Source organism: Sciurus vulgaris (assembly GCF_902686455.1).
Source record: "Sciurus vulgaris genome assembly, chromosome: 2".
In the NCBI taxonomy this organism is placed as follows: domain Eukaryota; kingdom Metazoa; phylum Chordata; class Mammalia; order Rodentia; family Sciuridae; genus Sciurus; species Sciurus vulgaris.
Window position 1 is genome coordinate 106,689,672 of NC_136462.1, and position 17,182 is coordinate 106,706,853.

Sequence of the window (17,182 nt, forward strand, 5' to 3'; positions counted from 1 at the left end):
TAATATTTCCTAGTATAATGTTTGGCAGTTTTTTTCATGTATACATATTGTACATATTTTCTTAAGTTTATTCTAAGTATTTTATATTTTAGATTTTTAAATTCTTCATTTCTAGCGGCTGAGGTTGTAGCTCAGAGGTAGAGTGCCTGCCTGGCATGTGTGAGGCACTAGGTTTGATCCTCCGTATCACATAAAAATAAACAAATAAAATAAAGGGATTGTGTCCATCTACAACTAAAAAACTATCAAAAAAAAATTTTTTTTCATTTTCTAAATGTTTATTTTAAGTATATATAATGCAGTTGATTTTTAAATATTGACTTTGTATCCTATGCTCTTGGTAAATTTCTTATTAATTCCAGTAACTTCTCCACAATTCCTTCAAATTTTGTAGGTATACTCTTATGTTACCTGTGAATAAAGGCAGTTTACTACTTCTTTTAAATGCCTTTCATTTCTTTCTTTCTTTTTTGCCTTATTATGCTAACTCAGACTTGGGATACAATGCTGGAAAAAGTGAAAATGGCATCCTTTCTTTGTTCCTGGTCTTAGAAGAAAAGGATTTGGTCAATTCACTATTAAATATTGTGACAACTATAGGGTTTTTCTAGAAGTTCTTCACAGTCTGAGGAAATTTCCTTCCATTCTAAATTTGACAAGTTTGGTTGGTTGTTGAAACTTAAAAAATGCTTTGTCATTAGTCTACCTAGATAATTACAGGGGTTCCTCCTTTATTATGTTAACATGATATGTTTACATTGATTGCTTTTCTAATATTAATCAATCTTGCATTTCTGCTTTAAACCTCATTTAAACCATAATGCATTATACCACTGGATTTCACTTGCTAATATTTTAAGGATATTTTACATCTATATTAATGATTAATGATATTAGATTATAGTTTAGTTTCCTTATAAAATCTTTGTCTATTATTAGAATTAAACTAATGTTGTTGGCTCATAAAATATGTGGTCTCCCCTTCTTTATTTTCTTAAGGACTTTATGTAAGATAGGTATTATTTCTTTTTCAATATCTGAAGTTCAACAGTAAAGTTATATGTGGGTTTAAAGTTTTTCATAGAAAATTAAGTAGTAATTTAATTTCATTCATACATACACATATTCTATTGTTTGTGCTATTTTCTGAATTTGTATCTTTAAAAAAGGAAATTTATCCACTGAATTGATATCACTGAATTTATTGGCTCAAGATATTCAAAATATGCACTAAAACTACTAATATCTACTATATTACACCATCTTTCAGCCCTGATATTGGTAATTTCTGTATTCTCTTTAATTTTTTTTAACCACATCCATAGTCCTATTTTCTCTTCATTTCTTGATTAAATTAGCTAGAATTTTTTAAGTGTATTAATCTTTTCAATGGACTTTTCTCTGCTTGTCTTGTACCTCATTGATAACTGTTTTCCTGTTGCTTTCTTCCTTCTACTTAATTAGGGTTTAATTTGCACTTCCATAAGGATAGATGGATGCTTATATAACTGATTTCTAACTCTTTTAATATGATCTTTTAAAGCTTGTATCTCTTATAAGCACTACTTTGATTAAATCTCACAAATATTATTATTTTGTGATTTACATTATTTAGAAGTATGTAATTTAATTTCCAAACATTTGGGGATTTTCCAGATTTTTTGTGGCAGATTTCTAATTTAACTCCCTTGAGACCTAAGGAACTACTTTACATCGTTCCAATCCTTTCAAATTTATCAAGATTTATATTATGACCTGGTATAATTCAGCAAATAAGAATGTGCATTCTGCTACTGTGTGGTAGAATTCTAGGAATGTTCAAGTGTTCTTAAACTATTTATTTGTTGTACAAATCTATACACCTGTCTACTCAGAAATGAGTGTGATCTTAACAATTTGTGAGATTTCCCATTTCTCCTTTCAGTTTTTTCTCATGTTTTATAGCTCTATCATTAACTACAGTATTAACTAACATTTAGAACTCCTATTTCTTCTTAGTGAAGTGACACTTTTATCATTATGAATGTCCTTCTTTGTCTCTAATGATAGTTTGTGAGTTGAAATATAGTTTGATATTAATATGATCACCCTAACATTTATGATTAATGCTTGTGTGCTATGCTTTGCCATCCTTTTACTTTCCAACTCTCTGCCTTTACTTTTTAACAGCATTTCATTTAGACAGATTTGAGCTTGTTTTTTAAATTAACCATCTCCATCTCGACTTTTAATTAATATATTTAGTCCATTTACATTTAATGAAATCATTGATATGGTGAGAGTTAAGATTTAAGATTACCAATTTGGTATTCAAGTTTGTTTTATTTGTCTTATCTGTTCTTTGCTCCTCTGTGTCTCTTTTCCTACCTTCTTTTTAATTAACTGAATACTTTTAAGTACATTTAATTTTCTTGTTCACCTGTTAACTATATACCCCTGTTCTTTTTTTAGTGGCTGCTCAAGGGGAGACAATATTTCTACAAACATTTTATTAAATATTTGACAGTAAATACTTAGACAACAGATCATATGGTCTGTATCACAACTATTCCACTCTGATACTGCAGTCCAAAAGCACCCCCAGACAATGCATTGATGAATGGGTATAGTTGTGTTCCAATAAAACTTTATTTATAAAAACAAATTCCTACCCCATAGGCTATAGTTTGCAGAGCCCTGCTGTAGGGTTTACAATACCACTTCATGTATATTTTTATAAGAAAAACACAATTTTTCTCTCTTGTCCTTTTTGCTATTACCATAAATCCTAATTCTTAAACTGTCATTCTATTGTTATAATAGCTTGAAGAAATTTTTATATGAGGAAAAAAGGTCTCTATATTTAACTACATATTTATTATTTTATCCTCTTCACTCCTTTGTTTAGGACTGAATTTCCATCTGGTATCCTTTTCCTACCTGAAAAATATCCTTTAACATTTCTTGAAGTATAGATCTCTAACAGAAAAATTTTCTCAGGTTTTGTTTGTCTAAAAAGTTTGTTGTTGTTGTCGTTGTTATTGTTACATAGGCCTTGAACTGTTAACTCAAGGGAACCTTCCTTCTCAGCCTCCTGAGTAGCTGGGATTAAAGATTTACAAGACTGTTCCCAGCTGAAAAAGATCTTTAATTTACCCTTCTTTTGACATTTATTTTCACAGAATACAGAATAAGAGGTTTTCTTCAAACTTTGAAGATGTCATTCTGTCTTTTCTGGCTTACACTTTGTGAAGAGGTCCATAATTATATTTATTTCTTCCCCATATGTAAATGCATTTAACTCTAGCTACTTTTATGATTCTTCTTATTTTCAGATGTTTCCAATAATTTAATTAGAATATACCTTGACATGCCTTCTTGGACCATGGGTTGAAATTTCATATATGAAAAATTTGGAGACATTAATTTTTAAATATTTTTTTCTGCATCTTGGATTCCAATTATTTTCTATCTGTGCTTACATCTGGATCATTTCTATTGTTTTACTGCCCTTCCATCAAGTGTACTCTTGTTGACCTCTATGCTACTTAATTTCTTTTAAGCCTAACCATTAAAATTTTCACTTCAAATAATGTACTTTTAGTTCTGAAAGTTCTATTTGATTCTCTACATAATTTCTAAAGGCTCAGGATATTGCTTGGTGGTAGGGCACTTGTCCAGTATGCACAAAGGAAAAAAAAAAAATCAATAATTTCTATTCTCTCCTTTTTGTGTTTTTGACTTTAATTCTTTGGACATATTAATAGTATTTGTTGCAAAGTCCTTGTCTGCTAATGCCTATAATTTTTTTTTTTTTTTTTTTTTTTTTTTTTTTTTGGGCAGTGCTGGAGATCGAACCCAGGGCCTTGCGCTTGCAAGGCAAGCACTCTACCGACTGAGCTATCTCCCCAGCCCTAAAACTTTTTATTCCATTTCTATCTGAGTGGATTTTCTCCTATTTATGGATCACATTTTTTAGTTTCTAGTCAACTGGAAATGTTCTCTGAATGCTGTGATGTTGTGAATGATACATCATTGAGTATCTGGATTTACTGTGTTCCTGTAAGAATCATTATTGAGCTTTCTTTTCCCCTGACAGGCAGCTAATTGATTTAAAAATAATCCTGATTTTTTTAGGCTTATTTTTCTGTTCAGTTAAGGCAGGCCTGAAGTAGCCTTTACTTTAGATCCTAAGCCATTCATGGTTTAGGATCTCCTCCAAGTGTAATTTTTGATAACTGTTCAGATTTCCTAGTACTTTTTTTTAGTAGTTTCCTCATAGAATCTCACCCTGTGCAGGCACAGTTTAATATTCAGATAAATTTTCCAAGAACTCAATCCTGCATTGCCTGTTTGAAAACAACTATTTCACACACTGCATTTTGTTCAGTTTTCTAGTAGTAATATCACAGGAGGCCCAGCTGGATGCCAGATACTCTTATCATAGCTGGAAAGGGAAATCTGCACTCTAAAGAGTCTCAAAGTTTTCATTTTAGACATTCAGTTTTATGATATTCAATATTTTCTATTAACATGGTAAATTCCTCCATTTATTTAAAACTAATCTTAATATTTCTTATAAAGTTTTATGATTTTCCTTATATACATCTTATAATTCTTTTTTATCATGTATTTATTCAGCAATACATGATATTACTATTAATGTATCTACTCATTCATTATATTCCTGGTAGTCTACTGCTGATATAAATAAATGCAATCTACTTTTGTATATTAATGTTATATCAAGTCATTCTGCTAAACTCTCCTGAGTCTTATCTTCTTTCCACATTGCTGATACCTTAGCACAAGTCACTATCAATTGAATAACTTAAACAATTTCTAATTAATTTCTTAAACTCTAGACTTGGATTCTCCCCCTAAGTTAAAGATTCTTTACTGATCTTTCTGCCTCTCTGGCCTTTCTCATTTACTGTTCTTCTGCCTGAAATATTCTTTCATCTCCTCAGAGTTAAACCAACTCCTGCTTATTCTATTAGCTTCTGACTAATGCCCTCAAATACACCAAAACTAAGTTACCTATTCCTCTTACGTGTGGAACATTATCCTGTACTTTATTTTCTGTCTCTTACTATACTCACGTGTTTCTTTGTATCTCTGATTAAACTATAACCTTTTGGAAAACAGTCTTTTACTTTTCTCATATTCCTAGAATTTACTACACTCTATGACATATGGTATATCTGTTCGATGAATGCAGAATAAAATCTCATGTAATATTCTAACAATTCATCTAAAACAGAACTGCATATGCCATTTTGCAGATCAAGAAATAGATCTGAATATAAATCCACATAGCTCAAGAAACATTATTCTACACTACCACTTTTAGAAAAAATGTCCAAAACATACAGTGCTTCATCATAAAAGAAAGTTTTTATATTTTCAACTTGTACGTTGATAATTACAAACTGTCACTATGAAAGACCAAAAATAATAAAAAAGGACCAAAATTAAAAATTAAAAAACACTCAAATGACAATAAATAAAAACAAAACAAAACAAAAACCTTAAAATTAAAATATGAAAAGCACTGAGATTCGTATAGGGTGAACAACCATTCTGTTTTGTCTAGGAACACAGGACTTTCAATGAGAAAACTAGGGGACACATAGGCAAATCAGGGCACATAGGTTACCCTAATTTTAATGCAAATACAAATGCCTACATTTATATAAAATACAAGTTCAGATTCAACTTTTTTAAAAAATTACGATGAAACATGTAAGAACATATTTTGGACATGGAAAATAATGATTTTTGAGTCACAGAGAATTGTTTTTAAATCTCAGCACCACCTCTTTACTATCGCTAAGTTACCTGACCTCTTCAAAAATTAAAAAATATGCTTCATCACTTATATGGTGAAGATTGGAACAAATCTTTCAGAACACCTAAAATATACATTCTTAAATGAAGAAACATATGACCAAGTTCATTTTTATTTCTTAAATACAAACTAGTGTTAAAATCCTTACCTGCGTTACTTCCTCTACACCAGTCATCTGGTATTTCTTCATTCTTTCAAATACTGAATGATCTGCACAGCCCCCCTGTGGACCATACTTATGGGGATAATCTAAAATACAAAGAAGAAATATTGTTACTATCACCTGTTTAAATATATTCAATTTTCTTAGAAGTGAAAAACTATCATAATAAAAGCCATAAATGCTTATTGAGCACCTATGAGAAAGACATTCTGCTGGACATGTTAATATTAAAACCTGGAAGATTCTTCCCTCAATAAAACCACTGGTCTCTAGCTTTATTCACATGGATAATTTATTGATTCTAAAACAGGATGACAACTACTTTTATTCTGTATTTAACTTTCCCAACCTTTCCCATTTATAGGGAGCATCTAAGAATGCAATTTACCTCATTTTGTATAACTTTCTCTTTAGATACATTAAATTTCCTATGCTGCAAATGTACAAAGCTTCTCCAACTTCAACTACAGCTAAGCTATTATATTATTTTTGGCTTGAACTTCTTCTGTTTACACCAAATAGCCTCAAGGTAAAGTGACCTAGAAACATGTTCCATGGCATCGTAAAGGTAGACCGAGTTTGAAAAAAAAAAAAATAGATTGAGTTTAAATTTATACAGTGTATAATTCAACTGAATGCTTTACAAACTAACAACTGCTTTATCACTTACTTTCCCTTCATAATTAAAGTGATAAATTTATCCTTTAACTGAATGGTTACTGTTTTCAACTGTTCAATTTAGTTGTCATTTAAATGTTTATACCAGTCTCTCAAAATTCTATATACTTTTTTCTTGTTAAAATTGTCCTTAGTTCATGAACATATTTTATAATCTAATCTGTTAACAGACCAAAAGAAAAAAGAAGAAAAAAAAAAAAACACTAAAACATGTGTATGAGAGAATGCATTGAAAAGCTCCTAAGTAATAATAGACTGGGTAATGCAATACACTGAAAAAACACTATTGGTAGTTTCTTAAGAAAATCCAAAACCTAAAGTAGGCACTAGTTTCAACTATTTCATTGGAAATACTAGTTAAATAGTACAAGAGAAATCTAAACTGGCAGGTAGGAGGAAGGAACTAAGGACAACCTACCTACACTGACATAATTATTCTGATTTAAACTTTAATTTTTACTTGAAGTCAAAAATTTTAACAAACAAATAATATGAAAGTTTGACATAATTAAAAGTTTTATTTCACAAACCCACATTATAAATTGATTTCAGCAAAGATCACCAATCAGTGCTAAAACCATCAGGTAAAAGTTGTAAGGGAACATGATATTCATGGTACCACCCTACAGATTACTTATTAATTATAAAGGAAAAGGTACCTTCAGACTAAAGAGATACAGTGATTGCCACTTCATTTACTAAGGGATCAAATTTTACACTTGTTTTAAGGTACTCTAATTTATGTGCCTCCTGGTATGATGCAATAAGTAATATCCAACTTCACCTATGTATTCTTGACAAATATATATTAACTGAATCTAACCATGAGTAAACACTCAGACATACTGAGAATGAGGGACATGCTATAGATCACTGACCTAAACACAAGAAAAAAAAAAAGGCAAGTCACTAAAAAACAGAAAAAGTCAAAAAGTCATGGAGGAGCCTGTTATAAATTAAAACACTAAAAGGCACATAACAAACAAATGAAAAAAAAAAAAGAAATTTTTACAACTGGAGAAATTTTATAGATTTTACTGAATTTTTATGACTATATTAAATTATATTATTGAATTTATGATAATTTCTAGGACTAAAACATTATTATAGCAATTTAGAAAAATGTACATTGGAGAGACCAATTAATATATTCTCAAATATTTAGCAGTGAAGTTTCATGATGTCTGCAACCAACTTTCATTCAAAAATGTTTCCCCCCAAAAATTATATGGGGGAATGCAAAGTGTTAGAAGTTGGCAAATATAGGGGAACATAAACATGTTTATTGTAAAATTATTTCAATTTTTTTTGTAGCTTTAAAATTTATAAAATAGAGTTAGGCTTAAAAGACTGTAATATGTGAAACAAGTTGAAATTATTTTGAAGTGGAAAACTAACACTAACAAAGTGTTGGGCAAGAAAAACCTGATACATTTATTGCTTTTTCAAGGGTTGGCTTTGGGAAGCTGAAAATAGATAGTATCCAATATATGTTTAGTAAGATTTTACCTCAAAGTCTAGAAAAGTCTTACAGTGTACTAATATGCCAAGATTTTCAATTTTTTTTTTTTTTTGGTAGATTTAAAGTGTTACCACAATGCCTTCTTCTGCTATTAGTTTTAACCTGAAAATATTCCAATTAGCCTCCACCAGATTCTAATAGGATCGAGTTTGCCTGGATCACCAGCTAAAGTTCTTCCATGTCAAAGATACTCAATTTGATCAATAAAAAATTGTATAGGCTTACTCTTAGACACACTCATACACACATAGAAATTCCTCATTTAGTTGATGGACTTGATCCCTTGAAATTTTGCTAGTTGTTTGAACTATTATATAATGCCAAATTTATAGAAAGATACTAGTAATTTATACTTCCATTATTTTGTGCAATTTTGCCCCAATACTTCAGTCTCCAGTAACTAAAAAATAGCATGCTGCTTTAGCTAGTTTTCCCTTAAAGCAAGGATAAAAAATTGTATTGTCTATTTTTTACAAAACAACAATATGTATGATGATGAAACAACTGCTGACTGAGGCAGTAACTAGGAAAATAAGTAAAAAATGCTCTCAGAGTACTGACAAAATATTTTACCACAGAAAATGGATGAGCCAATTCATATATTTTCAAAAATTTATTTTAATTTGTTTCAGTTTGAAAAGTAAATTATTATTCAATTAGTATTTTATATTTTTTTCTTAAGTCAGTGTGGTATCTTAATTTAGATTTGTTAGAATAAAGTTAATATTTAATAAGAACACATTTTAACATTTATCTTGGGCTAATTTAATGAAAAAAATATATAACAACATTTGATAAAATTCTTACAAAATTGAACTAGATACCCCTCTCCAAGAGCTATATTTAACTACAGTTCAAATATATCATGTCTCACACATAAACAAAAGTACAGAAAAAAATGCATGTAGATGATCCTACTCCCAAATGAACTACTATTTAACTTAGATTTTCAAATTAAAAGGTCTGTGATTAATTTATTTATAAGCAGTTTTCAGATGAGCTTTCCCCAGATGTCTACCACAGCTGATTTCCTTACAAGTCACCATCACCAAACACTGGGGAGAGGGAGTGAATACTGGGGTGGGGTAGGTTGGAATTACCAATATACCATTTCAATCACTTAACCAATTATTTTTTGTTGTTGTTCTGATTAATTATACATGACAGCAGAATGCATTTTAATTCATGGCACACAAATGGAGCAAAACTTTTCATTTCTCTGGTTGTATATGATATAGAGTCATACTATTCATGCAATCACACATGTACCTAGGGTAATGATGTCCATCTCATTCCACCATCTTTCCCACTGCCATACCCCTTCCCCTCCCCTTCTTCCCCTCTGCCCAATCCAAAGTTCCTCCATTCTTCTCTCACCAACCCCATCCCTTATGGATCAGCATCCACATATCAGAGTAAACATTTGGCCTCTGGTTTTCTGTGATTGGCTTATTTCACTTAGCATGATATTCTCCAACTCTATCCATTTACCTGCAACTATCCTAATTTTATTCTCCTTGAAGGCTGAGTAATATCCATTGTGTATATATACTATATACTTAACCAATTATTTTGTAAAGTTGTTAAATGTTCAAAGATTTGTTTGAAAAAACAATTTTAACCTTGTCACAGTTTGGGAGTCACTATCCAATCAGGTTCCTCATTATATTGGGCAAACTTCTATACCAAATTTTCTAGCCTTGCTTCCAAGTTAGGTGTAACACATAACCAAGTTCTAACTGAAGGAATGTGAGAAGTAATTAATCAGGATCCACCATGGTCTTTTCTCCTGAATGGTTTATAGAAGATAACCTGGGGACAGCAAAATAGTACAGGCACAAAATGGAGGAAATTGGATTCCTGAATCATTTCTTGAAGAAAAGCTGCCTGATAAGAAATACCCACATTAGATTGTTCTACTGAGAAATTAGCTTTAAATGTGCTTTGCCAATGAATTTCAGACCTGTTTGATATTACAGTTAGCATTACCTTAATTCATGATGAAAACTTTTGTCAAGGAGAATAAAAACTTGGTTGGCAATTTTTTCCTCTCATAGACAATACAAAAGTACTTAGCAGCCTAGAAATACTCTTACAATATTGATATGCATTTCTTATTTTATTTTCAAAAGTTTTTATTTATGGTTTTCACCATCCAAAGATACATTTGTCCAAAAACCCATTGATCATATAGTTAAGATGAGGAAACTCACAGTATATTAATCAATTAACTAATTAATTAATTAATTAATTTGATGGGGGTGGGGAGTACTGAAGTACTTTACCACTGAGCTACATAATCAGCCCTTTTTATTTTTCATTTTTGAGACAGGCTCACTAAGTTGCTGAGGCTGGCCTCGAAATTGCAATCCTCCTACCTCAGCCTCCCAAGTACCTGGATTTACAGGACTGCACCCCTACGCCCAGCAACAGTATAATAATAATTTCTAGAGACAAATACTTAAAGGACTCTACAACACCTAGAAGCAGTATTTTGTATACTTCAAGAAGTACATCAAATACTTTTTCAAGAGGATTTACTCAATGTTAAGATTTTCAGTTTTTCTGTAAAGCTCATTAGCAATCTAGTTGCAGTCCACCTCATAATGAATATGCAAAACTTTTTGCTTTCAAATATAATTTAGTTCCCCTAATACACCCAAAGATATGTCAGTTGCTATGACTGATTTTTTTCAAATTTGAGAAATAATATATATTAAGTCATCTGAACACAACAGAAATCACAATTTACCATCATTCAACACACACTATAAACTATATCCTGAATCTGCTCCTACACAGACCCAAAAAAGCTACTAGAAATATTTTTGGAAGAGAGAATTTTATAGCTTGCACACACTTGAACAATTTCATGTACATGGTAGTTCACTGAATATTTTAGTAAATTGTAAATTCAGCAATGTGACAAAAATATTCCCATTTTAAATAACAATAACATCACTGTCTTTAATGTGTGATGATACAGGGGACTCAGAGAATATACATCTGATTTATATATTATCAGCAATCACTATTATATAGTATCTCAATAAAATATAAAAACTCCCAAGATACTAATAACACTAAACATACTGACACTAAATGTCATTAGATTTCAGCCATAATCCTAAGGACACAATTCCTTTTTTAATATACATATTTTATTTTAGTTGTAATGGGTACAATACCTTTACTTATTTTCTATGTGGCGCTGAGGATCAATCCCAGTGCCTCACATGTACTAGGCAAGCACTCTACCACTGAGCCCCAACCCCAGGCTCCCAAAAGACACAATTTCAAAATGCCTTAATCCTGTGCCAAAATTCCAAAAGATAAAAATCTCTAAAGTCTACCATCTGGAAAAATTTAAATCCTGAAAATAAGGACTAAAGAAATAATTCAGTGGTAGAGCACTTGCCTAGCACATATGAGGCCCTGGATTTAATCTCTAATACTAGAGGAAAAAAATCTGAAACTATAATTCCAGATAGTTTTTTTCTGACAGAACTGGGGATCAAACCCAGGACCTCACACACACTAGTGCTCTACCACTGACTACCATTGAGCTATATCCCCAGCCCTGGAAAAAAAAAATAATTTTAAAGTTATCTTTCTTGAGGTCTGGGGGAGTTTATTGGGGACTGATCGCAGGGGCACATCTTTTCTAAATGATATTTCCAGTCTTTTTTGTGGAGAGCGATGATTTGGATCATGGTCTCTGACTGCCTCTGACTGCACTGTGCCGGGAACTTCCTGAGCAAAGGTGTAGGTCAAGATGGCCCAGTTGCTATGGTGACACCAGCCCAAGGAGGCTATGTGCAAAGGCACACACCTGTTATCAGTTGGGACCTTTAGTTCTCAGGGTAGAGAATTCTGGGCATAACAAGATAACCTCTATGTCTTGCAAGTTTCACTGTGAACTTTAAGACTGTCTGCTATGCTGAAACTTTCTCACAAATAACTTTTTGATGTCAAAAACCTATATAATAAACATGCTGAGCTAGCTCTGGGTTGTTCATTCCCCATCAGGAGATGATGAACCACCTGGCCCCAGCATTTTCTATATGTGAGTCTGCCTTTTTTTTTTTTTATCTCCTGCCTTTAACATCTCCTTGTTAGTTTTTTGAATTAATGGCCATGCTGGTCATGGTATTTTATTTTTTTTTTATTTTGAGACAGAGTATCGCTAGATTGCTAAGGGTCTTGCTAAATTGCTGAGGCTGAACAACAATTTTCAATCCTCCTGACTCAGCCTCCTACCTCTTTGTACCTAGCAAAAAGTTCTTTAAAAGACACGTTTATACTCTTAAAATGTGATTTATCTGAAAAACATGAAAATACAACAGAATATTTAATAGGTTACGTTACACAATAAAATAGGCAATAAAATACATATTTCTGCAAGGATAAACATTCTTTATGCTTATGCTTTAGCTAATCTTCTAGTAGAGGTCAAGATAATTCTTCTGCAGTATTTCTCATAGTTATCTACCACTTTCTGTATTGGAACTATTAGAACTATTTGTATAGTGGCAGGGCATGAGACTATGCCACTGATCAATCCAACTTACTATAGACATTTGCTGCCCTTCAATCGCTGCTACCCTATTTCCTTATTTTTAGATCTTGACTGTCAGTCTGACACAACCCATAATTTTTTTTAAATTGGTGGTTCTGTTTTATTTATTTTTAATTTTTATAGGATGCATTTTGATTCATTACATAAATGGGGTACAACTTTTCATTTCTATGGTTGTACATGCTATAGATTCACACCATTTGTTTACTCATACATAGAGTAATGTTATTTGTCTCATTCCACTATCTTTCCTTCCCCCACTGGCCCCACTCCCCTCATTTCCCTCTGTGCAATTCAACACTTCTCCATTCTTCCCTAACTCCCCAACCCCCATTATGTATCAGTATCATATCAGAGAAAACATTTGGCCTTTGGTTTTTGGGGATTGGCTTATTTCACTTAGCATGATATTTTCCAACTCCATCCATTTACCTGCAACTGCCATAATTTTATTCTTCTTTGTGGCTGAAAAATATTCCACTGCTTCTTTATCCATTCATCTCTTGAAAGGCATGTGGGTTGGTTCCATATTCTAGCTACTGTGAACTGAGTTGCTATGAACACTGATGTGGCTGTGTCACTGTAGTATGCTGATTTTAAGTCCTTTGGGATAAACTGAGGAGTGAGATAATTGGGTCAAATGGCAGGTCCATTCCAAGTTTTCTGAGGAATCTCCATACTGCTCTCCAGAGTGGCTGTGCACAACCCATAATTCTTAATGATTCCAACCTTATGCTGATGAGCCTTCTAATATACTCAGATCTTTTTTCTACTTTACCTTCTCATTTCCATGGTTATACTTTTGAACTTAATTTACTGATAATTTAAATTTAATTACAATCTCAACTTCCAGCATCCTACCTTCTATCTACTACTGTCTTTTTGGCACATTCTCTCTAGATCCCAATAATCTTTCAATATCAGTAAGACCCTTAATTTCAACAATGCTACCACACTGTTCACTATCACTATTCTTTCTCCTCCTTATTCACTTAAAATTTCATAGTCAATAATTATTATAATTGCTCCACTGTATTCACCTTCAACTCCCTTGCCCCTACACCACTCCCTTGGCTTTCAAACAAATCCTGCTTAAATGCAACTCTCTACCTATACCCCTGGCAGGTGAATGGGGTGAGAAAAATTTATGACTACTCTCACTCAAAAATCATGGTCAGTAATTTAAGGAGTTTCTTAATGCTGCCTGGCAATTATACCCTATTTTCCAGAGTCCATTATCAATCGTATTCACCTAGTCAACACCTGGCAGTCATAGTTTTGCCAAAATAGTACAGGCCATAAAACTGGCAAGTTGAAACTACACCAAGTGATCTCAATAATCAATGGGAAAAATTACAATTGTTCTATGACTTTTAAAATCTTTTGTTAAAATATTAAAACTCTTATGGTTAAAAATGTATAGGAAAATGAAAAATAATAAAATTAACATTTATTTAATATACTAATTTTAAACATTACCAACATCAATATTATTGTTTAAAAAGGATTAGTTTTCTTGGTAAATTGTATTTTACGTAGCAGAAATGAAACATATAAATTCCTCTTAAAGCCTGATACTTAAAGTGAAAAAAAAATTCCACAGCAACAAAACACTATTTATATATGCTTCAAATTCTGTCCACATAAAATTCTCTTAATTAAAAAAAAAGGGAGGAATCAAGTATAAAATTTTCCCATATGCTTCCAAAACTTCTAAAAGAGCCCATTTTTCCTGGTCACCACATTAACTATAAAAATGAACAATGACATTTTCTCTCTAAAATTACTGACAATATAATCCCCATTTCTAGAAAAAGCTTTTGTTCACTAATGAATAAGCCCTCATTGAGATGCAAAATCATAGGATACACTGTGGTTTCCCTGAAAAGGCCAAACAGCATATTCTTTCACAAAGAATGAGTCATGGGTGCAGAATATTCAGCCTATTTAAAACAAAGATCAGCTTTAGATCTACTGCCTTTCTTCCAGTTCCTTTGCATGCAAACCTCTGGCTTTTGTTATAGGAAACACAAATATAAATAATACATATATTGTGATGCCTACCACCTGAAATGGGAAATAACTCATTAACTCTTAATCATCCATTCCATTGAGGGAGAAGACTTAACAATAGATTTACAACAGACTCTGTGCCTGAAGCCATATATACATACACCCACTTCTTGTATTCTCACTACTCCCAGTAGGATACCCCACCCTCTATGTCACAAGCAGGTTAAGAATCTGACTGCAAGGTCCAAGGCCTTGACTATGAGATGACTCTGTAATAGTCAGAAGTGGTTGTGATCTCTCCAATAACATGCTATAAAACAACAAACCCAATCAAACAATCCAACTTTTATTATATTAACTGAATTTAAAGCAGAATGACTCCAGAGATAGATAATGCATAGAACTGTTTTGTTAATATCATATCTGAAGGAAATCATGGGGCCTGAAACTGCTATTTATTCCCAAAGTTGCCCAAAATAACAAGAATGAAGACTCCCCCCACCCACCCCCAAGCAGAGATGAAGCCTCGGGAGGGAAGGAAGGACTTGAAGTGTTTATCCCTCTTCAAATTCAGTGGACAGGGACCGGGGTTGTGGCTCAGCGGTAGAGCACTTGCTTAGCATATGTGAGGAACCAGGTTCAATCCTCAGCACCACATTAAAAAAATAAACAAATAAAATAAAGATATTGTGTCCATCTACAATTAAAATATATACATATAAAAAATAAAAAATTAGAAAATTAAATAAAATTTTAAAAATCTAGTGGACAGGAGTCCTTTTCTTCCCATACTCTGTCAAACCCCAAGTTTCAGTTTCTGTTTTGGGAGGGTAGGAGAGCACAGGAAAAGGAGCACAGTGGCATTTTGGGAGTTAGATCAACAGGAATAATGTTGATTTATTATTCTGATCAATTACAAATAGAATTACTAGACTCTGAAGTACTAAAGGACAGAACCTTTGCCCTATTCACTATTTTCACAGTAACTAAAGAGTCTTGTTCTGTTTACGTATTTAAATAATGTTAATTAAGAAATAAATCAGCTAGGTAGAGTGCCTGCCTTGCAAGCACAAGGCCCTGGGTTCGATCCCAGCATCGCAAAAAAAAAAAAGAAAAGAAAAGAAAAGAAAAGAAATAAATCAGCTAAAGCCAGGTGCAGCAGTGCACACCTACAATCCCAATGACAGAAGCTGAGACAGGAAGATTGCAGGTTCGTGGCCATCCTGGGCAATCAAGTGAAAAACTGAATAAAAGGGCTGGGAACGAGGCTTAGTGGTACAAGCTCTGGGTTCAATTTGAGGGAGGGAAAGTGGGAGGGAGGCAGATCACTTGTCTAGCATACAAGTCCCTGGGTTCAACCCTCAGCATTGCAAGAAGAAAAAGGGGGGGCGGTGATCAATCATTAAACCTGTTATGTTTATATGTAAAGGGATTTGTGGTGCTAACAGGAAGTGGTGGAACCTTTAGAAGCTGGGGCCCAGTGGAAGGAAATTGGGTCACTGGGTGCACGCCCTTGAAGGAGTTCCTGGGATTCCAGCCCCTTCCAGTCTCTCTCAATTTGCTTCACAGTCATCATGAGGTAAACAGGTCTTCTTTACCATGTGCTCCTGCCACAATGTACTATGCTTCCATAGGCCTAAAACAACAGGACCAAGAGGTCATGGACTGAAACCATGAGCCAAAATAAATTTTTCCTCTTTATAAGTTGATTATCTCAGGCATTCAGTCACTGCAGTGGAAAGTTAACACAAAATCTGTAAAACTTGTAAACAAAACAAGTAACACACTGATTATTTCTATTTGTTCAATTTGGGAATATACACCTATCCATTGCAGCAAATCAGTGGCACCATGAAGATGCCAGTTTCTCTTCTTTTCTGAAGTTCTCAAGCAGTGGCAGAAAAAGGAAATATTGTTGCAGCCAGAGTAATAGTTCCTGTCATTGCAGATTCTTTTCTCAGGCAATCAAAAGCCTACCCCCTTATCTTCAAGGTTCAAATCAAATGCCAACATCCTATAAAGTCTAAATCTCCCTAAGGTTCCCTGGGTGCATATGACTCTCAGTGCTTTAATGACATTTTTGTTATGGCATTTATCACATTCTGACTCTCTATTACTGACTATTTGCCCTCAAGATATTTTTTTAAACTCTTAATCTTTCCTGTACATTCATAAACCAATACATTCTTATTGAATTTAATTTTTCGGCCAGCAACTGGTTTAATGCTTCTTTTCTAAGGTCATCCATTAGCCAAATACTTGTAAAATGTTGGCACAAATAACCTTTTAGCCTTCATTCTCTTGAAAAACTAAAAACATTCTACCATTTTAAATTGTTTCTGTAAGGAAGTGTGTTCTCAATCCTTACAGATTGACACATTCAAAATTAAGGCCTGA

At 32.9% G+C, this 17,182-nt stretch overlaps 1 protein-coding gene across 4 annotated transcripts in view; it reads right to left on the reverse strand.

Annotated features, from left to right (window-relative positions):
- Window positions 1–17,182, reverse strand: part of ADAM10 (ADAM metallopeptidase domain 10) — a 141,294-nt gene that overhangs the window by 50,833 nt on the left and 73,279 nt on the right. For all 4 annotated transcript variants that reach the window (XM_079125886.1, XM_079125885.1, XM_079125888.1 and 1 more), the window contains one exon: window positions 5,979–6,079. In XM_079125886.1, coding sequence (XP_078982012.1) covers window positions 5,979–6,079 — 101 coding nt within the window. The remainder of the gene's footprint in view (window positions 1–5,978; window positions 6,080–17,182) is intronic.